The sequence below is a fragment of the Acomys russatus genome, chromosome 19, assembly GCF_903995435.1.
Source record: "Acomys russatus chromosome 19, mAcoRus1.1, whole genome shotgun sequence".
Classification (NCBI taxonomy): Eukaryota; Metazoa; Chordata; class Mammalia; order Rodentia; family Muridae; genus Acomys; species Acomys russatus.
In genome coordinates this window covers 20,072,774-20,094,952 of record NC_067155.1, presented here as the reverse complement: position 1 = coordinate 20,094,952, position 22,179 = coordinate 20,072,774, and the positions used below count along the sequence as shown (strand labels likewise).

The 22,179-nt window shown below is 54.0% G+C and overlaps 2 protein-coding genes across 2 annotated transcripts; one reads left to right on the top strand and one right to left on the bottom strand.

Moving 5' to 3' along the window:
- Positions 1–3,938: 3,938 nt before the first annotated feature.
- Fxyd3 (FXYD domain containing ion transport regulator 3) lies at positions 3,939–10,522 on the top strand. The gene is made up of 8 exons (XM_051162078.1): positions 3,939–4,048; positions 7,396–7,449; positions 9,069–9,101; positions 9,190–9,213; positions 9,897–9,971; positions 10,055–10,091; positions 10,330–10,367; positions 10,503–10,522. Exons 2-8 carry the CDS (start codon positions 7,410–7,412, stop codon positions 10,520–10,522), a joined length of 267 nt encoding a protein of 88 aa, XP_051018035.1. The 5' UTR covers positions 3,939–4,048; positions 7,396–7,409.
- A 1,488-nt stretch (positions 10,523–12,010) lies between these two features.
- Lgi4 (leucine rich repeat LGI family member 4) lies at positions 12,011–20,374 on the bottom strand. The gene is made up of 9 exons (XM_051162707.1): positions 20,041–20,374; positions 19,583–19,654; positions 19,194–19,265; positions 18,055–18,126; positions 17,875–17,946; positions 17,462–17,631; positions 14,064–14,228; positions 13,471–13,976; positions 12,011–12,388 (listed from the first exon to the last, which is right to left on the bottom strand). The coding sequence occupies exons 1-9, from the start codon at positions 20,211–20,213 to the stop codon at positions 12,074–12,076; spliced, it is 1,617 nt and encodes a 538-aa protein (XP_051018664.1). The 5' UTR covers positions 20,214–20,374; the 3' UTR covers positions 12,011–12,073.
- Positions 20,375–22,179: the final 1,805 nt, after the last annotated feature.

The following is a 22,179-nucleotide window of genomic DNA, read 5'->3' as shown; positions in this document are numbered from 1 at the left end:
TTGGTTGTATAGGAAAGGCAGCTAAGTGTGAGAGTGTGAGCAAACCAAGCAAGCAGTGTCCCTCCATGCTTGCTGCTTCCAGTTCCTGCTTTGCCTTCCCTCAAGGCTGGAGTGCAGGCTGAAATAACCTGTTCCCTACCCCACAAGTCACGTTTGGTCGGTGTGCTAGAGTGACAGCAACAAAAGCAAGCTGGGGCCAGGCAGTGGCGGTGGCATACGTTCTTGATCCCAGACAGAGGCAGGTGGATCTCTGAGTCTGAGGACAGATTTGGCCTACACCAAGAGTTCCAGGACAGCCAGGGCTACACAGGAGGGGGGTGTGTGGGGAGGGGGGGAGGGAGATAAGAAAAGAAGCAAGCTAGGGCAGGAGGAGACAATGGTGTGTAATGTTCTAATCTTTGGAGCAGATCAGAATGTCATGTCTCCACCCAAGGCCAGAGGTAGATTCCATTCTTTGGACCAGGAGGACACAGCTCTCCCTTAATAGGCTTGGAAAGAGCCTTTGATCCGTTCCCCATGACCTTCGAGGCGTCTCGCAATTACCCATGACTCTGGGCTTTCATTGAATTCCTGAAAATGTTGTGTTGCTCAGAGGCCAAGTGGAGGATGGATTTTTTTTTCTTTAATTAAGTAAGAGAAAATAACTCTGAAAAATCAGAGTCTCTCCCAGGTTCCACAGGTTGCTCTGGACCAACTGACCTCAAAAAGGCATGAGGTGAGATGGGTTAGCTAGGAGCTTTTCTTGCCCAAGATTTAGATTCTGTTTCTATGGTGGGCAGAGCTCACAATAAGCCTGAAACTCCAGCTCCAGGGGATCCAACACCCTCTTCTGGTCCCCGAGGTCACTACACACACACACACACACACACACACACACACACACACTGAAATAAAGCAACATGAAGGAAAGATACATCCAGTAACCTTATCATCCATATTAGTATATGTTGTTACAAAAGATTTTGTATATACAACCATCCCTCAGCACCTGCCAGTTCTGTATGGGAAGAGTGCAGAGAGGTACTGGGGGGGGTGGGGGGGGGAGAATGTGCTCTCCTGGGGATACCTGACCTTTTGACCTTGTAACATGGTGTTGGCTACAAATGTGTTGGGCAGCACCCATCGCTATCTGGGATGAATACAATTGCCAGAGCAACAATACAGAGCAGCAACTATTTACCTGACATTTTCACTGTATTAAATATTACAAGTACTCTGGAGGTATTTTAGTTTTTACAGCAGACATGGCTAGGTTCTGGGCAAATACTACAGCGTTGTAAATTAGGGGTTTGGACAGATAAGCATTTTGTTATGTAAGAGCACCCTGGCTACATGTGTGGACACTGAACAATGACTGGACATTCATTTTAGTTTTTTGTTTTATTTTACCTAATATCTTAAACAGTCTCGAGACAGGATCTTGCAACACATCTTGGGCTAATGTAGGACTTGCCGTGTAGCCCAGGCTGGGCTCCTACTCAAATTCCTCTGACCTCAGCCTTCCAAATGTTAGGATTACAGGTGTGTGCCAGACTGTCTTACCCTTTACAGTTCCAAACAAGCTTTTAAAAAAATACTTAGCTTATTCTTTTCATGTGTCTTTGTATGGCTATGTGCATGTTTGCAGGTGCCCCCAAGACATCAGATCTCCAGGAGTTAGAGTTACAAGCAGCTGTGAGGGGTGGGTCCTGGGAACAGAAGTCAGGCCCTCTTCAAGAGCAACTAGCACCCTTAACTGTTCATCCAACTCTCCAACCCCCTCAATTAAGCTTTTAAAAAAGACAGTACATTTTCAGTGTGTAAAATCCAAAGTATAAGAGGAAGTACAAATCTCTCCTCTTGTCTTCACCCAGGTGCCCTCCCAACACAGGTGTGACTCTCCAGAGATATTTTATCTTCTACACATGTACACAACATACACACACACCTAGTTTTTTGGTCAAGGTGCCTGGAGATGCACTTACATCTGACCACAGGGCACCACTCATCATAGACAAGACAGTCGTTCTCACCACGCGGGTCGGCCCTCACGCTCGCTCGTCCTGCCTCAGGATTTGCTCATGATTCTCACCTCGTCCCTCCAGTACCTGGAAGGGAACCCAGGAAGGGTGAAGACAGAGACCCAAGCGTTCCCACCATCCTGCTTCTGCTCTCCAATGCATGTAGTTCTTATGATGTCCAGCAGAGGGAGGCACCACCCTACTCTTGGGACCACCGAGGGGTCGTGTGTCCCGCCCCGCCCCGCCCCCGGCAGTCGAGCTCCTGGCTTGGGGGCGGGGGGCGGGGAGGGAGGAGGACATTATGTGGCTGGGTACAAAGATTCTCTAAGGGGAACCTGGGATTCTCTGCACTTCATCCTTGCCCAGATCTCTGCCAACTTTGTCCTCCCTGTGTTTCTGTCTCTACCTGTGCCTCCTGCTTGAGATCCGATCCTTCACGGGAGGCAAGAAGCCTTGCTGGAGCTAGGGTCTGGGGTTCAGGAGTTGTCCCAAGCAGCATAGCTAATATAGCTAAGTGAGCTGTGTCAAAGAGGGGAGCCTTGATGGGAAGTGGGGGCGGGGGCGGTCCTTTCCCTTGCCCCGCAGACCCTTGCCCCACAATTCCCTTTAACTCTCCCCTCCACAGCCACAACAGCAGCCTCTCCCTGTCCTAGTGCCTCTGGGGCTCCACCCCACTGCCTCCACCATAGTGTTGGGGGTCGTCTGGAGTCCAGCTGGTGTCCGAATAGAAGCCACCCCTTTCCTGGCCCTGCCCCTCCCGGTGACCCCAATCCTCTGCCAACCACTCAATGGTGCCTTGTTCTCCATCCAGCCCCCAGACAAAAGTCCTTCTGTGTAAGAAGGCAGAATTTTGGGGGAGGGGACACCTCCAACGAGGACCATGTGGGAGCCTGCACAGACCCCAGGCGGAAGGAGTGCCATGGGGGGCGGGGGGGTGGGGGGACAGGGAAAGCAGGAGGGCGGGGGGCGGGGCTTGCGGAGTACAGGAGGCTCATCTCAGTGGAGGAAGGCGATTTTGACATCCACGCCCACACACACACTTTGTAGATGGAGCGTCCACCTGTCAGCTCCGAGTCTCTGGGAGAAACATGAACAGCCAGTTCTGTTCTCAGTCTTCTGGGGCCTGGTCTATGACCCCCAAGAACCACAACTCCCCCCACCTCTTACCCACCATTCAACCGTCTCCTTCCTATTACAACTTTGCCCTAGTTAGTATCTTCTATTAAGCCCTGCCAAGAAAAGAATCCAGGAGGAGCCGGGCGTGGCCTTTAATCCCACCACTTGGGAGGCAGAGGCAGGTGGATCACTGTGAGTTTGAGGACAGCCTGGTCTACAAAGTCCAGGACAGCCAAGGCTACACAGAGAAACCTTGTGTGTGTGTGTGTGGGGGGGGGGGGTAATCCAGGAGGGAGAGAAGGCTTTAACTCCCTGTAAATGCCGGCAGCCCCACCACCGAAACAAAGCTAGAGCTGGCCTCAGGAGGAGGCAGACACAGGTGGATCTCCATGTGATCAAGCCCAGCCTGACCTCCAATGTGAGTTCCCAGCCAGCCAGCGGGAGCTACATAGTGACACCTTGCCTCAAACAGAGATAAAGCTTTTTGCCCCCACCCCCACCCCCATCCCCACCATGCCACCACTACAACTAAACCAGAGAAGGGTCCCACAGGTGTACCACTTTCCCCCACATCACACCCCAAAAGGATGGCCTGTCACTAAGGACCCCAGAACCTTTTTCATCCTGTTCTCCTTGGGGGTTCAGGAGACTGGACAAAGCTCCTTCCCTCTTTCAGATGCCACTCCGCAGCCCACCCCGATCCCCTCCCTTCACCTAAGGCTCCTGTAGATAGGGACTAGGAGGAACTGTCTCTTTAAGGGAGGAATGGAGTGGGGGCGTCCCTTTCTTGCCTCAGGGAGACCTGACTTGTGCCTGCCTGCCCAGGTTTGCTCAGGGCGTGGCAGCTGTGGATAAAGGCTGCCCCAGCGTGGCAGCCCGCATTTCTGCTTTCTCCCAGAACCACCTCTCAGCCTGTTGAGCTACTCGGTCAGGTGAGCGGCCTGGGGTGGGGGTGGGGGGGCTCTTGCTCCTGGAGCTCTGTTCCCCCACTCTCCCTCTGACTGTCCCTACTACATAGAAACGGGGGTCAAAGACCCCTAAAGTCTTCCAGCTTAAAGATTCTCTTCTGGGGAGTCTGCTGACTGACCCCTATGGCTTGCCCCTATGGGACTGGATCAGACAACTGGGGTAACCCCATCTGGTATTCGTAGTGGGACTGGGGAAGCCTGGAAGCGGGGTTCTGAGTGGATGAGAAGTCTGGGCTTGCTTAACAGAGGTATCTGAACTGGGTGAGGGTATCTGAGTGGACAGGAAGTATTATGCCATAGTGTCATGATTTCGGGGGGGAGTTCTTGGTGGAAGGGGGAGGGTATCTAAGGGTAATTGAGTTTAAAAAAAGAGTAATTTAAGTGCACTGGAGGGTGAAGCATGGAGTTGTGTCTTTATGGATAGGCATTGGGGCACATGAATGACAAATGAGTATCAGGAAAGTGTCAGGAAAGAGGGGTGATCTAGGGAGGCTGTAAAGTAGGGCTTGGTTAGAAGATGTGGGGGACCCATATAACAAGAGTTTATGCAGCATACCCCTGCAGATGCAACCACCTTTCACCCTCTTGGAGGAGGAGAGAGTGCAACAGGCAGGCAGTAGCAACTGTCCCCCGACTGGCACAGCCAGGAAGTAGATGATGGTGCCCCAGGCGAAGCTCTTTCTCCCTGCACTGGCTCCTACTGTGGTTCCCGCAGAAGCAGGCGCAAGACAGTGAGGGTGGACGGCAGGTTCTGGGCTCCCGCAGCCCTAGGAATATCAGGGTCAAGCCTGGAGAGGCAGGGCTGTGGATGAAAAATCGGTCTCTTCCCCACTCCCTACCTTTGCCCAGGCTCCAAATTTTTTGGTTTGTTTTTATGGAGATCGGAGGTTGTGGGCCTTTGAGGCCTTGGAGGGGTCTGTAGAGTTATGACGTGAGACCCAGCAGCCATGGCAACAGAGCATACAACATTAGGGTAAATTCAGATGTGATGGCTGTGACAACAGTGTGGGGTCACGACAGTGCCAATTTCATCACGCTGTGAAGATGATGTGAGGGAGTCAGGGTTGAACTGAGAAAAATGCTGGCATGGGCTGGGCACTCAGCAGGAGCCAGCTGTCAAGGATAGTGTTTTTACACACACTGGTGACAGAGTATCAGGAGGCAGGCAGCCTTACACCACAGGCACCCACCGCTTGTACCCCTAACCACTACTCCAGCTCCCCAAAGCTTGCTGGGGCCATAGAGGTCTGAGAAATAGTCACCAAATCTCCTAAAAGAAATATATGCTCAATCTGAACTAATGGTGTGTGTGTGTAAAGGGTATTAAATCAAAGGCCGGAAGATCAGGCTAAGCAAACCTCCATTACTAGACCCTCACTGGGGGATTCTAGGCAGGGGCTCTACCACTGAGCCACACCCCAGCCCCTCACTGGGGGACTCTAGGCAGGGGCTCTACCACTGAGCCACACCCCAGCCCCTCACTGGGGGATTCTAGGCAGGGGCTCTACCACTGAGTCACACCCCAGCCCCTCACTGGGGGATTCTAGGCAGGGGCTCTACCACTGAGCCACACCCCAGCCCCTCACTGGGGGATTCTAGGCAGGGGCTCTACCACTGAGCCACACCCCAGCCCCTCACTGGGGGACTCTAGGCAGGGGCTCTACCACTGAGCCACACCCCAGCTCCTCACTGGGGGATTCTAGGCAGGGGCTCTACCACTGAGTCACGCCCCAGCCCCTCATGGGGGACTCTAGGCAGGGGATCTACCACTAAACCACACCCCAGCCCCTCACTGGGGGATTCTAGGCAGGGGCTCTACCACTGAGCAGTATCTTTAACTTTTTAGTTTGTGACAACACCTCACTAAATAGTTCAGTCTGGCCTTGTGTGCACTCTGTATCCTAGGTTGGCTTTGAATTAGTATTTCTCCTGCTTCAGCTTCCTAGTAGCTTGAATGATAGGCCGGGACTGACTCAGACTAATAAACAAGCTGAGGGATTTCCCAGATAAATAGAGCAGTCTGCGAGCACACGGTGGCCAGTGGCTCCATCCCACTCTAAGCGTGTGCTTGGGCGTGGGTGAAAAAAGTTAGCTGTTTAGGTGACGGTGGGGATCCTAGGGATTAAAGGATTAAAGGACCACTACATAGTCACTGGACAGTGTCCAGCATGTGGGGGAGTGGGGACAAGGGTTGGCACTTGCCATCTTGATTAGAGTGTGTGTGTGTGTGTCTGTCTGTCTGTCTCTGTACACGCATGCATGTGTGCAAATGAGCTCATGGCAGTTGAGCAGGGCAAGAGTAGGTGCACAGAGGCTAAGAGTTTATTACAGGCCTCAGGGTGACAGACAGACAGACAGACTGTTAGTGCCAGAGCTGTATGGAAAGGAACTCTGTGCTGAGTGAGCCTCGCTGGGGAACCATGGAGTGTTTGTGGCCAGGAGAGGCCCACCAGGGGCTGAGGTGAGGAGTAAACATACAGGCTGAGCCAGGGGTGGGGGCTGGAGGGGCAACGGCTCGACTTGAGTTGGGACTAGGGACAACGCTCAGTGAGATCTGAAGGGACAGACCCCGGAGTGGGGCAGAAAATGGAGGTCAGGCTACAGACAGGCCCCCCTCTCCATGCGTCTCGCCAGCTTGACATTACTCCCTGCTCCCCACCTATACAACCACCCAGCAGCTCAGGGAGTCAGCTCAGGCCCCAGCTAGAAGCCATCCGTGTGTGGGCAGAGCCGGGCAGGCTCCAAGCTGTCTGTAGGAGCCACTCCCAGAACCCGGGCCTCCCGCCACCTGGCTCTTGTCACCCTATTCCCCAAAACACCCTCAGGCCCTCACGGTTCTGAGTTATGAACAGCTGATGGGAGGAGAGGCATTGTATAAACCATGCTTTCCTGACAAGTCATCGTGGACACCAGCTTTCCTGTCTCAGAGCCTCAGTTTCCCCATCTTGCAGACGAGGGTAACAAGCTAGATGTGAGGGTACACACATGTAATCCTAGCACTTGGAGAGCTGAGGCAGAGGGATGGCAAATTCAAGCGAAACCCCACTCTCCCCCCTCCAAGAGAAGATTCATTCACAGGAAAATGGCGTATTCGAACGCAAACCCTGTTCCTTTGTACCCGAGTACTTGCCCAGCCCCCGCTTGACTTTGGGGCTCCTTATCTCCCAGACCAGTGAGCTTCAGGTTCACTGCCAGCTTTCCTGTGTGTACCCTGGGTTGTGTTCCTGGTGAGCAACAGGTAAAACGGAGTCACGGGGCCTTACGTCCTGGTCGCCCTGCTAAGGCTGGGCCTGTTCTCTGGATTCCTCTAGGTCGGCATTGCGACATGCAAGAGATGGCTCTGAGCTTCCTGTTCCTCCTAGGAGGTAGGTATCAGGCCACCAAACCACCTTTCCCCCCGGACCTGCCCACCCCCCTCTTTCTCTCTTCCTTCCCTCCCACCCCACCACCTCCCCACCTGTGTTTCCACTGGGAGATGCCACTTAATCTTCGATGACACCAAGCAAAAGGCTCGGCCCAGTACTGTTGTGATGTGTCATAGCCTCCTTACACTGTTTGCCCAGATGCAACTGGGGGCCTAGCAGTGATGTAGTAGGTAACCCGAGTACCTTGTGCCTCAGTTTCCCCATCCATGAAAACACAGATTGAAAATGTCACTTAGTCACAGGGGTTTTTGGCGAGGCTTAAATGAGTTAATGTTCGAACAGCAGTGCAACAGGGCCTGGGTGGAGTGGGCCCTGAGCATGTGTGCCTCATAAATAATCAAGCATTGCTTCTATCCCTTTGGCAGAACTCAGGCCCGGGCCGAAGCCAGATGGGCTCTCAGCCAGAATTTAATCCTTATGCCTTGTTGTTGTCATGTTTGTTTTGTTTTGTTTTTATTTGTTTTGGTTTGGTTTTTCAAGACAGGGTTTCTCTGTGTAGCCTTGGCTGTCCTAGACCAGGCTGGCCTTGAACTCATAGCGATCCACCTGCCTCTGCCTCCTGAGTGCTGGGATTAGAGGCGTGCGCCACCACCGCCCGACTTCTTCCTTCCTCTTCTTTGCATGTGCATGGCTGTGCGTGTTCATATGTGTGCAGCTGTGCATGCACATGTGTGTTTGTGCATGTGGCAGCCAGAGTACAACCTTGGGTGTCTTTCCGTAGGTGAGAGCCACCTTTTTTTTTTTGAGAGCCACCTTTTTTAATTTTAATTTTTGAATTATTTACTATATGGTTGTTTTGTCTGCGTGTATGTGCTTGGTGACTGTGAAAGCCAGAGGAGGGCGCCAGGTTCCCTGGAGCTGGAGTTACAGATGGTTGTGAGCCATCACATGGGTGCTGGGACTACACTGGGTCCTCTGCAAGTGCAGTCAGTGTTCTTAACTACTCTCTCCAGTCCCCCTCCCCCACCCTCTTAAACCACGTTATTTTATTTATTCTTTGGGCACAAGTAGCATTCTGTTTGGAAAAGGGATGTTAAGGCTGTATTGAAGTTGCCGACTGTGAGTCATTTCAAAGGGGGAATGGCCAGCAGAGCTGATAACCGTGGGGTGTCGTTATGGTGGGGCCGAGGAAGGTGGGCGGGCGTGGAGGAAGCAGTCCTGGGAACAGGAACCATCTGCTGCCTTGAACAACAAGGCGTCTCCTGCAGGAGGCGTGGCCCAGCCACCTCGTGTCTGGAAACATTCACTCAGACAGTGGCCAAAAACTACCCGAAATAGGATCCATTTCTGGCGGCAAAGTGCTGGCATGACTCAGGGGTGGTGGTGGGGTGTGTGTGTGTGTGTGTGTGTGTGTGTGTGTGTGTGTGTGTGTGTGTGAGCGTGTGTGAGCCCTAATCTCCAGGAAGATACATGTCCAGGCAGGACTAGATGCTGTGCACTGTGAGGTGGGACTGTTCCCCCATGGGACATTTCTCACAGGCAGCAAACCCCCATGGAGCCTGCTGAGAATTCTGCTAAGGCCACCTCAACCATCACTTATTTTTACTTGTTCCCCTCAGGCCTGCCTGCTCTGGATGCCAATGACCCTGAAGGTAAGTCAGAGCCCCCACCCCTGCATCCCACTCACCCAAGACACCTGCCATCATCTCAGAATCATGTGTGTGTCCTTTCTCTTTGCAGATAAAGACAGCCCTTTCTACTATGGTAAGAACAGAGGTCTCTTCTTCACGTCTTCCCAGTCCTGTGCATTATTTTATGCCGAGGGTCCCACACAAGGATGGCTGGCAGTTCACAGTGACCCAGGGGCCAGGGTAGGAAAGGGTTTGGATCGGATCATTGAGCATCCAGGGAGATGAAAGGAAAGCAGCCTCGAGGGAAAATTCAAGACAGACCTGAGTCCAAGTCCACAAGGGGCTTAGGTTCAGGTCAACCACCAGAAAGACTCTACCCCAACCTTCTCTGCTTCCGGCTTCCGCCAGGAGCTGCCCCTTGCCCCCTGCCCTCTCCTTCTCCACTGCCCTTTACCCGAGGTCCAGCTCAGAACCTCTGCACCTGCTGCCTACTTCCTCCATATGTCAGGGCCACCTCTGACTTCCTGCAGCTCTCTGGCCCAACGGGGCCTCCTCAAAGAGCCCTTGCTCGACCAATCTCTCTCGAGACCCACCCTCCCTGACTTTGTATCCCCAAGACTGACCCTTTCCCCTCGGAGGGGCTTCTCTGCACCCAGATGGGCATGAAGCATCTTGTTTGCTTGGCTGTGAACTGCAGTATGTATGCAGTGGGGTTGGAGTTTGCTTTTCTCTTCCTGCTGCCGTCAAGTGAGTTTGGGGGGACAGATGGGTGAGGGCCCAGGCTTAGCTTTGAGGTCTCCTTTGTCTCCCTCTCAGACTGGCACAGCCTCCGAGTGGGCGGCCTCATCTGTGCAGGAATTCTCTGTGCCCTGGGCATCATAGTCCTTCTGAGTGAGTACAGGAGCTTTGGGGAGGGGGCGGGAGCAGGGAAGGGACTGGGCGTTCCTTCCTCTGACCACATCTCTCTCCAACAGGTGGGAAGTGCAAATGCAAGTTCAGCCAGAAGCCCAGGTGAGATGGGTTCTGGGTGTGTCCCCCAAAAGCTAAGCCTTGTGCTAAGAGGACATGCCTAGGCACTCTGCCATGAGGTCCCCTAGGCCTCTCCCTAGAGGGCTTCGGTCCCAGCTTTGTATAAAGCTACAGTGGAAAAACCCACCAAGAAACTGGGCAAGCTGAGAATCTTTTAGCCCAAGGGAAGAGCGCCAACAGGGGAGGATTTATTTGGACATTATAACTTTTTTCCCCCTAGTCACCGTCCAGGAGATGGGCCACCTCTCATCACACCAGGTATGACACCTAGGACGGCTTGGGGTGGTGCATGGGGGTGACAATCACAAGAGGAAGCTGAAATGGGATTATTCCTGCACTGGGGAGAAGTACCTGGGGAGATTCTTGCATACTGAGCCCCATTCCCTCTACCAGGCTCTGCTCACAACTGCTAATGGTGGACCAGTTTAAAAAAAAAAAAAAAGTGCGGAATGCCCTGAGCCCAGGCCCTGACTCTGGATGCAGGCTAGAACGCTGAGACGGCCAATCTTGTCCTGACCTGACACTGCCTTGCCTGGGCCTCATCTTACCTCTCATGGTAGCAGGCTCTTTGTTTTTAATATAAAATGATTTTTACATCATGCTCAGCTGAGCCAGAGACTCCGTGTGCAGTCTGGAGTGTGGCTGCGAGCAGCCAGGAGGTGGGCAGATGCGGCGGTGGACCTGGAGGGCTTGACAGGGCGGGCGCAGGTTTGCAGGAGCTTGTGACTGAATCCCTCCTAGACCTGCGTGTTGTGTCATGGCCTGATGGCGGACGGACGCGAGACTTCTCCTTTCTTTCCCTGGGCAGCGTCCTGTGCCACTTAAGATGTTCTAATGGTAAACTAGGGACTCCACCTCGGGAGAGAAAAGGAGCCCTAATTGCATTCAGTGTGGATACACTGGTTGACATTGTGAATAGCCGTATAATAGGGTCACCACACCTTGTTGGGGCTACCCAGATAGTTTAGCCCCCGCCCCCTGTGCGCCACGTCCCCGCAGTGGCCTCATTCATGCTGAGACCTCACTGTATCATGAGAGAGACCTTACTCCCCCAGGACACCACTAATAATATACAGTGGCCACACAGTGAGACCCCCCACTGACCCCAGGCTCTCTTGAGACCCCCCCCCCTCGTACCCATCAGGACCTGCAGAATGATCCCCATGAGCCACCACGGAAAAATGCTTAAACCTTTGAAAAGACCCGGACCATCACCTGCCACTCAACAAGACCCTCCCGCCTTGAGCACACAGACTGGGGGCGGGGGTGGGGTGGGGTGTCGAGTGCTCAGGCCATTTATTGAACTCACACTTTCTGTTCTTGCCCCTGTCACATTCTGGGAAGCGGTACCCAGGGATTTCTGCGACACTTTACCGCTTCACTTTTTCTGCGCATGCGTAGAAGTGACAAAAAAAAAAAAAAAAAAAAAAAAAAAAAAAAACCCGCCCCGAATCAGCCTCTGGCGGGGACACTAGCATAAGCAGCAAAGAACTCAGGCCCGGAAACTGCCCAGCAACCGTGACGTCACAGAGACACGTACTCCTCCGCAAAAGCCCACGGTCAGATTGGGTCTGAGTGGAAAGGAGTATCCTCAGTGCTTTCTATGGAACAGGATCAAACCAGACCTTGAAGGCAGCAGGACTGCCAGACCTCTTGCAGCTATGCAGAAGGCTCTCTTGATTTCCATATCCCAGATCCATGCTGTGTCCTGGGCTGAGCTCCCAAGTCGATGTATACAGGGGCATCTGTCCTCGGGCAAAATGTGGCTTCAGACTGCAAGGGCCCCAAACTTGCTCGGGAGCAGAGAGACCTCCTCCCATTGGCCCCTAAGGTGCAGATCCTCCAAAAGGTGAATTAAGCCTGACCCAGGCTGACGCACTCGGCTAGTGGTCTGTATCGCACAGCCGAGAGGGTACCCGGATGTCCCAGGGTGCCCACAACCACATCCGGGGTCCTTGCCAGCCTCAGGCACTGAGGTCCAACACGTGGTGCTGGTAGATCTGTGTGGGGCCCTTGAAGCACGCTGCAAATACGAAGCGTCTCCCCGCTACGGTGACTTGGGCAAAGGCTCGGGGTGCCACCAAGGCCGGGGGCCCCAGCTCCTGTAGTGGCTCCAGGGTTCCTTTATCAGGCTCAAGGCGAAAGACCTGGCTGAAGGCAAAGTCGCTGCCCAGGATGGCCAACTGGTCGCTGCCAATCAGCAGTGGCTGGAAGACGTGGGAGCCTCGAGATGGAAGTTGCTGCAGCAGACGGAACATGGAGCCGTCCCAGCGCATCACCTGCGGGATTTGGAAGCCAGTTAGACGCTGCCTGGGTTTGAGGCACCTGGCCTGCCTGTCGTCCTTGAGGTTCTGGAGGATTTGTAACATGAGCCGTTATGTCCTCAGTTTACCCATAGCTTTTTTATTTTTTTAGACTCTTTCCAGGCTGGCAATCACTAATAGACTGATCTCAAATTCACCATCTTTTTGCCTCCCTGGTGCTAAGATGACAGGACTGTGTGACACCAGCACTGCACCCAGAAGCTTTTTAAACCTGTATATAACATTGTTCTGCTCAGAGCAAGGCATTGTTCTAGACCTTTCTCTCTCCCTTACATGCCACTCGGAATGCCTGTTCGCCCCATCTGCTCTGGCCACAGCATCACCCAGTTTCTACCTTTTCTATTCCCACTCCTATCTCCTCCTGGAGACCCCTCACTCTGATAGTCCTGGAGGCGGTGAGCAGGGCCTCACACCAACTCATCCTTAAGGGTGTAGTGTTCCAATGGGAAGGGCGTGGACCGAGTCAACTATCATCCTGGAATGTTCCAGAGTTACAGTGCCAAGCCTAGCAGAGTAGAATCAGAATCTTCCAGCAGGTCATGTTGGCACACCCCAGTTATACCAGCACAGGGCTGAGGCAGGGCAATCATGAGATTGAGGCTAGCCTGGACTACATATTAAGACCCCCAAGGCCTATAGTTTAGCAGGCAAGCTCTTGCTTAGAATTCACCAGTAAGGCTGGGAGGCAGAGGCAGGTGGATCACTGTGAGTTCGAGGCCAGCCTGGTCTACACAGAGAAACCCTGTCTCGAAAAGACCAAAAAAAAAAAAAAAAGAATTCACCAGTAAGGGTTGGCAGTGTGGCTCACCACTAAAGCTCATGACTGGAATTCACTAGAAAGGAGTTGGGGCCTGGCTTGGTGGGGCTTGCTTAGAATTCATCAGCGATTGGTTGTAGGTGAGTGAGACTTAGTGGTAGAACCTGTGCCTGTATTCACCAGTGAGGGGTTGCGCTGAAACAGTGGCCCAGCCCCCTGTCAAATGAGGGTCACTAGAAGTGATCAGGCCTGGCTTCCACTGCCTGCCCTCCAGCCTCACCATGGAGTCCCCAATGTATCTTGTCAGGCACAGGAACACGTCTCCACCGGCCTGAAAGTGTTTCGTGGCATAGACGTCCTCTGCCTCTGGGATGTCCGTGCGCCTCTCGAAACGGCCACCATGCCAATGAAAAAGCACAGGCCTCTGGGAGGCCGAAGCAAGTAGCAGATGTGGTCGGCCATCCAGCTCCAGGGGCTCCGCGTCGGTGTCGCGGTGCCAGGCATGCAGGCTCTGGCGCGGGTAGAAGCCGGGCCCGTCGCGGCACAGCAGGGTGGTGCTGCCAGCCTTGGAGGCGTCGGCCACCACGAAGCAAGGCTGCCCATCCAACCACAGGAGCTCAGCATCATTGGGTCGCAGCAGTCGCTGAGGGGCTAGGACCTGCATTGGAGTCAGGCGCAGGTCGGGGCTGGGCCGAGACCACAGCTGTGAGCCTCCCCACAGGCGGGCAGCCAAGATGAAGAGGCGTGGTCCCAGCACCAGAGGCTTGCAGGACACGACAGAGGGCGCTGTAGGGAGAGTGGGACACAGTCAGAATCAGTGGCCGCCCACCGGGGATATAGGAGGGGAGAGGCCAGGACAGGAGGGGAGCTCACCAGACAGCTCTTCCTCCTGCCGGAAGCGCTGCAGGCTGTAGTCCCAGACCAGGATAAGGCAACGGCCAGCGAAGGGCTGTGCCAGGACCATATGAGGTTCCCCCTGGTAGGAGAAGGACTCCACGCTCAGTGCCGACTCCCCAACAGTCTGGAGCCAGGACAGTTCTAGGGGCAGCAAGAGAGTCAGGGGTGCCTGGGGGTGGGCAGGGGACCTCATTGCTGGGCCTTGGTTAGCTAGCACATCTTTGAAATGAGAATTCATGGTGTTTACCATATAGGGACCTATAGAATGGAACCTTTTCATTTACAGATGTGTTAGCTCTCAGAAACTCCAACATCTGTCTTTTCAAAGCTGTGTGGCATCGTCAAATAGTCCCTTGGAAACCAGGTTTTGGCCAGATGCTGTGGCACATGCTTGTGGTCACAGCCTTGGGAAGCTGAGGCAGGAGGATCTCTGGTTGCTGGTCAGCCTGGACTACATAGCATGACCCTGTCTCAGAAACACAAAACAAAGCAAACGGCATGTTTAGTGACTCAGTTAATTTTACAAAAACATTGCTATGAGTTATACTCTGTTACCATGAGCACTTGGGGATATGTGGCTCAGGCAGCCAGCTATCCACAAATTTCACTCTCCCCAACTGGAACCGGGGGCACAGAAGACAAACCTGCCTAGAATTCCCCAGTGAGGGGCTGGGGTGTGGCTCAGTGGTAGAGCCCCTGCCTAGAATCCCCCAGTGAGGGGCTGGGGTGTGGCTCAGTGGTAGAGCCCCTGCCTAGAATCCCCCAGTGAGGGGCTGGGGTGTGGCTCAGTGGTAGAGCCCCTGCCTAGAATCCCCCAGTGAGGGGCTGGGGTGTGGCTCAGTGGTAGAGCCCCTGCCTAGAATCCCCCAGTGAGGGGCTGGGGTGTGGCTCAGTGGTAGAGCCCCTGCCTAGAATCCCCCAGTGAGGGGCTGGGGTGTGGCTCAGTGGTAGAGCCCCTGCCTAGAATCCCCCAGTGAGGGGCTGGGGTGTGGCTCAGTGGTAGAGCCCCTGCCTAGAATCCCCCAGTGAGGGGCTGGGGTGTGGCTCAGTGGTAGAGCCCCTGCCTAGAATCCCCCAGTGAGGGGCTGGGGTGTGGCTCAGTGGTAGAGCCCCTGCCTAGAATCCCCCAGTGAGGGGCTGGGGTGTGGCTCAGTGGTAGAGCCCCTGCCTAGAATCCCCCAGTGAGGGGCTGGGGTGTGGCTCAGTGGTAGAATGCCTAATCTGTGTAAGGAAGGCTCTGAGTTTAATCCATAGTCACACACAGACACACACACACACACGCACACACACACACACACACACACACACGCACACACACACACACACACGCACACACACACTTTCCGTCTATCGGAGATGACCATCAGGCAGCCTAGCCAGAATGCCCTGGCACACCTACTAAAACATTCCCCAGATGTGATCAAGATCACAGCAGACACGAAATGTGATATTCACCTCATCGTGCGACCATAACGTGAGTTGGACCTGGCCTCTTTTACCTCCTTTTCCCCACACCTAAAAGCACATGGGGAGGTCACAACCTGACCTGAACCATTAAAAACAAGGGCAGCAACTAGGAGGTACCCCACCGTGCAGACAGCTCATCTGGTCCCACTGGTGTTTATGTGTGGGGTCACATGCGTGACACATGTGGAGGTCAGAGGTCAAGTGGGAGTTGGTTCTCTTTCCATCACATGGGTTCTGGGGGTTGAACCCAGGTCATCAAGCTTGGAGCCAAGCGTCCTCACCCACTGAGCCATCTGACCAGCCCAAGTCCTTTGAGTTTTTGTTTTGCTCTTGTTGTTTAGTTGTTTTGCCAGTTGGCTTTCCAAGACAGGGCTTCTCTGTGTACCGTTTTTGCATTTTGAGATAGCTCACACTGGCCTCACTTTCCTCCATCCCTCACCCTTCCAGTGCTGGGGTTACAAGCATGTGCCACCACGCCCAGAAGAATCTTTAGAAAATCATGTCCCCTCCTGGGCTGGTGAGATGGCTCAGTGGGTAAGGGCATTGCCACCAAATTTGATGGGGCTGAGTTCAGCCGTAGAACCCATGTGGTGCAAGGAGAGAACCGGCTCCCACCTGTTGCCTGACATCTGCACATGTGCCATGGCCCCACACATTAACACATGCACATACACACACACAACACACACATACATACACACACACAACACACATATACACACACACAAAAACACACACATATACACACATACACACTCATACACAGCACACCCACAACACACACATACACACACAACACACATATACACACACAAAAACACACACACTCATACACACACAGCACACACACAACACACACACACACACACACACACACTTTAAAATGTAGAAGCAAAACATTCCTTGCTGTTTGGCTGTTTGAGCCCTTCCTCTGCTTCCCGCACAGGCTGTGGGCTCTGTACCCCACCCTCGGCCTGTGCCGCCCCATCTCGGAGGGATCACTCTGGACTGTTTTGGTTGCCTGACTTTTTCTGAACAGAAGCCTCGGGACGACAAGACTCAGGGCATGCTGAGTAGCTGCTGTCCTCCCGTGTGACGCAGCACGCAGAAAAGTATCACAATATATTCTATATATTTGTGGAAAAGCCAAAGGAAGCCAAGCTCCAGGAAGGAGGTACCCACAGCTCCCAGCACAAAACGGGTGCAAAGGAGGGATTTTGAAAAAGAGTCAATTTTATATTAGTGACCTCAGTGGATGTTTACAGCCTCTTGGGAGCTAGGCATGGCGGTGCACCCCTGCCACCCTGGCAGCGGGAGGCTGAGACCAGACGATTGCCACAAGTTCAAGGCCAGCTTGGGCTACATAGTGAGACGCTGTCTCAGAAAACAAAAATAGCAATGAACAAGGGACGCAGAGATGTAAGCTCTCGGGCTTAGGAGTGCTTGCTGTTCTTGCAGAGAACTGGAGTTTGGTTCCCAGCAGGACTGTTTACAACCGCCTGTAACTCCAGGGGAAATCTACACTCAAATGCACACACCCATACACAGACACACACACATACACACAACAACAACAACAACAACAATATAACGGCCTCTTGTCCCACGGCTGGCACCAAACGCTATGCAGAAACCAAGCCTGGTGGTTCATGCTTTCAACCTCAGCACACACACAGCAGGTGCAGAAAGCAAGGGCATCACAAGTTCAAAGCCAGCCTTGCCTGCGAAAGATCAACACTACCCAGCATTAACTCCTCCCAGACATCTGGGACCACTGTTTACATCCTTGCTTCACGAGTGAGGAAACTGAGGTGCAGAGAGGTTATCTCCTCAGCCCTGTGCTCTGACCCCCCCACCCCCACCCCATCTTGCTGCTGGGAGTTGAGGAGGGGTCAGGAAGCCTTCACCTGTGGTTTTGCACTTGAACTTCTTAGGGTCCAGGTGATTGAGTTGCATTTGGGCAAGGGCAGAGGGGCCCGCACAGGCCCCCGTACCCACACTGGCATTCACCGTAGGCACCCACTGTAGCAGCCAAAGAACTCGGCAGTCACACTGGAACGGGTTCCCACGGAGATCCCTGGGAGGAGAAGCCAGGAGGAAAGCTGTGACCCAGTTTCCGTGGTTTAGAGGCAGAGTCACCAACCCAGGTGTGGGTCTAGAATGGCACCCTGGGATGACAGCAGAGGAGCATAGTCACACATGCTACCCAAGAAAGTCCAGATCTCCCTCCCTGAAAGCATCCCCAAGCTGTGCCCCACCGCCCCACCCCATCCCCCACCCCCCCCCCCCCCCCCCCCCCCATCCCCAAGACTGTGCTCACACATGAGTCAGAGTCTCCAGGCCTCGGAACAGGAATCTGGGTAGAGCTTCCAGGTGGTTGTTGGCCAGGCTTCTGATGGAGCGGGAGGAGAAAGAGTGTCAGCCACAGCCGGGAGATGCTCCGGCCTGGAGGGTGGGTTGGGCTGCCTATGGTGGAGGACTGGGCTGTGGAAATACACACAGGTGTGTGAGCGAGCGAAGTCCTCTCAGGGCATTCTTGGAGATGGAGCTGATCTTGTTGTCCTCGATGAATCTGTGGAGAGAGTGTGGAGTGAGGGGGAGGACTGTGGTGCTGGAGAAAATGGCCCTGGGAATCCCTGGAAGGCATGCTTTCTCCTCCCTCACCTTGAGGGATCACAAAGAAACCACTGTTCGCTGCCAAGCTTATCATAAACACAGCCGCCAGCGCCGCCACCATTACCCTGGCACCAGTGACACCAGTATAGTCAACACTACCGTTGGCACCTTCAACTTGGTACCGATAACTGCCGCTAACCCCAGCACCATGCTGTCATCTCCACACCTTCCATCAACACCTGTTGCCAAACCCTAAGCCAACAACACAGATACTGTCCTCAACATCGCACCTCTGGGATCCGAACCAAGACTGCTGCCACGATGCCAACACTGGCACCATTGTTATAAAACCTCAGCTGGCACCACCGGCATCACCGTCATCATTAACGTTCACACTGTCGCCATCACCGTGAGAACAACCATGATTTTCATGAGTATACCCAGAGCAAACAACATCGTGAAACTGATAACAGGGCCGGGGCATGCCTCAGCAGGTAAAGGCAGTTGCCACCAGGTCTGATAACCCAATGTTTCCTGCCCCCCTAACTTCTTCATACACCCAATTCCTGGAGTATCCAGTCTAATTCTTGGTTTTCCAGGCTGTGACTGAAACCCAGGTTCTCACACACGCTAGGCCTACTAGACCTGCTTACTCCTGAGAAACATTTCTTGTCTTTTTTTTTTTTTTTTTTTTTATCTTATTATTATTTCTTGTTATGAGACCGGGCCTAAGTAGGCCTTCAATTAGCCATCTCTCTGCCTCAACCTCCCGAAGAGCTGGGATTACAGAATTGAGCCACCAGCCCCAGTTTCCTCACTGATGCACAGGAGTGAGATTCACTTCTGACCTTGGCTGCCTACACTGTAGTCTTCCTCCTAGAGACCTGCCCTTGTCCAGATGCCTCCTTCCCCGACCTCCTCCCTTCCTCCCATCCCTCTGGGAGTCACAGAGTGGCTCAGGCCCCTCTCCAGGATCACCTTCTCCCCCTCCCCTCCACCTCCTCCGCCTCTGGAGGTACTCACAGGTACTGCAGGTAGGACAGGCCCATGAAGGCGTCATCCTCGATCACAGAGAAGGTATTGGACGTGAGTAAGCTGGCAAGGGGGCAAGCCAGTGTTTTCAGAGTTGCAGACCAGTATCTATCACTGTACTCCTAGCCCCCTCCCCCCATCCAACCCAAAGACACACATGCAAGCCTGGGCCTACGTGAATGGTCGCAGGTGCTTCCATAAACACACACAATGTACACACATCCTCACACGTGTGCATGAACACACCCATGCATGTGCGCGCGCGCGCGCGCACACACACACACACACACACACACACACACACACACACACACACCCCACAGGCAGGAAGACCCATTCTCTTGAGCAGTGGGTCATGGATCCACCCAGGCCACACTCACAGTAGGTGTAAGGATGGCATCTTCAGGAAACTGCCAGCCCTCAGCTGGGAGACCCCAATCCTGACGAGTGAGCTGGGGACATGGGCAGAGATTAGTGAGCAGAAAAACCATTCCAATTCCCTCTTAAATCAGAGCCCTTGGCTTCCCTGGAGGCCCTGGCCTGCCATGTTGGCCTCGGGGTGTTTCCTCTATTCCTGCCACCATGCTCTCCACACGTGGCTGAGGTCCATGGCAGCTCTCAGCCCCTAGATATCGCACCTTCAGTGTCCGCACCGCCCCTACCCCCACCCCTGGGGCCTTTTGGGATTCCCCCAGTTTGCACCTTTCCAAATCTTTCAGGCATCCCAGAATTCTTCGGTGGTGTCTAGGAATCCGAGACCCCAGCACCCGGCTCCAAACCTGGAGTCTCAGATCTCCTCCCTCCCTCCCTTTTGGCCCACACGGGGCCTGGCACTCACAGTGACAGAAGCGTGGCGGAGAAGCTCTCGGGCAGCTCGGGGGAGCCCTCACACAGGGTACTTTCCTTGGAGCAGGAGCAGAGTGGAGGACACTTTCCCTTGGGGGGACTCCAGGCCACTCCTGCCCCAGTCCCGGCGGCCAACAGCAACAACAGAATGCCTGCCCCTCCCATGCCCCCAGCCTCAGTGACCCCACCCTGCCAGACCCAGACCACTACATGTCTGTGGGATGCCCCTCCATCCAGCCGCTGACCACGCTGTCCTGTGGCTGGCTCGCCTTCTTGCTCCCTCTCTCAGCCTGTCCCTCTCTCCCTGTATCTGGAGTATGGGATTTTTCTGTTTTTTCTCTATCTTTCTTTTATTTCTGTTTCCCACCCTCTGCAGTCTGTTTTTCTGTCTTTGTCTCTCTACTTTGGCTTCTATGTCTCAGTGCTGGTCCTTCTGCCTGGTGTCTGTCACTCTCACTTCTCAGCCCCGGTTCAAGTTTCCAGTACTTTCTGTGTATCCTCCCACACTCTTGTCCCACTTGCTGTGGCCTGGGATGTGCCCAGCAGCAGGAGGAGGTCAGAGGCCATAGGAAGAAAAGGCGCAGGGAAGGAACTGAATGGCCTTTGAGAGGGCGGGGCTGCCAAGGGTTTGAGCTACCCTCGGCACTCCCAACCAACCCCCTCATCAGAGTCCCCACTCAACCCCAGTTGGGGAGAGTGGGAAGGATGTCCCCAGGGTGGAGACCAGATGGCTGTGCAGACTGCAGATGGGAGGGGCTAGGAGGAGAAGCCGCTGGGGGATGGGGGGGCTAGCCTAGCTGTTCCCAGCCAGCCCTTCCCTTAGAGGGTGTGGTCCACCCTGTCACCACGGCACCACCAGGCCAGTACCAGGCCAGCTGCTCCCCCTTGTGGTCACCCTCGGCAGGACTGCTGCCCTTACAGCTGAAGAAAGGTGGAGGCAGAACCAGGTTCTAAACCCAGGAAGCCAGGTCCAAAGCCAGCTCCAGGGCCCCTCCATAGTGTGCACCCTCTTCTTGGAGGTCAGAATTCAAGGATATGTGGACAACTGGGGTGTTTTCACCCAGGCTACACTTTTAGAAACTCAGACAGATGCTTTCCCTTAAATGAGAAAAATTCGTAAAACCACACACGACACAACCTAACAGCTTGGCCCCTCCCATGCCCCTCAAGCTGTGTGCCTGCCTTTTATGCTTGCTTGCTTGCTTGCTTGCTTATTTTTGAGGGTGGCCCAGGCTGACCTCAAACTCAAGATTCCCTTGGCTTCGCCTCCCAAGTGCTGGGATGACAAGCACCAGCACACTGTGTGCCCGGCGTTGCATGTGTTGGCTCACTGACGTCACGGCAACCCTGTGAGATGGGGATATTATTGCCCGCTCTACTCCAAAAACAGAGAAACTGAGGTATGAGACTCTTAAGCTTCACAGGGCCAGTTGGTTCTATCTTAGTAGAAACAGCACTTTGTTGAGGGGTGAGGAGGGGGGGGGAAAGGGAGGGGAAGGGGGAGAAGGAGGGTGGGGAAGGGGGAGGGGTGGATCCGGAAGGCTGAGGAACACATAGCCTCTTGCCACTGGTGCTGTTGGAGGACAGGAGCCAAACAGATCTGGAGTGGAGCCCAGGACAGTCCTGAGTCTCCTCACAGAAGTTACTCAGCCTGTTTGATCCTCAGTTTCCTCATTTGTCCATTGGATCACTCACACTCTCCATCGCCAGACTGAAGAGAGGGCTCAGTGAGCTAATGAAACAGCTTCCCACTTGGGGTTCAGTCAGGCTTGGGGCAACACTTTTAGGCGGGGGCTTGATCTGCCAGCGCTCCTGCCTCCACCTCTGGGAGCGAGTGTGCATTATTATTCCCACAGTACAGAGGAGTGGAGGCCAGAGCTCCACGCATACTAAGTAAAGCACTGGGCCACCTGGGCCACAGCCCCAGCCCTACACAAGAATACAAGTTCAGCGTGGTGATGCCATCTGTGATCCCAGCACTCAGAGGACAGTGGCAGGAGGATCAAAAGTCGGACTAACCTACATGGTGAGTTTGAGGCCAGCCTGGGATTGCCTGTCTCAAAACAAACAAGAGAGAGCCATTAAAGAGCTTTCCACTAGGGACTCAAAGGGGACAGTGACAAGCCTGAAC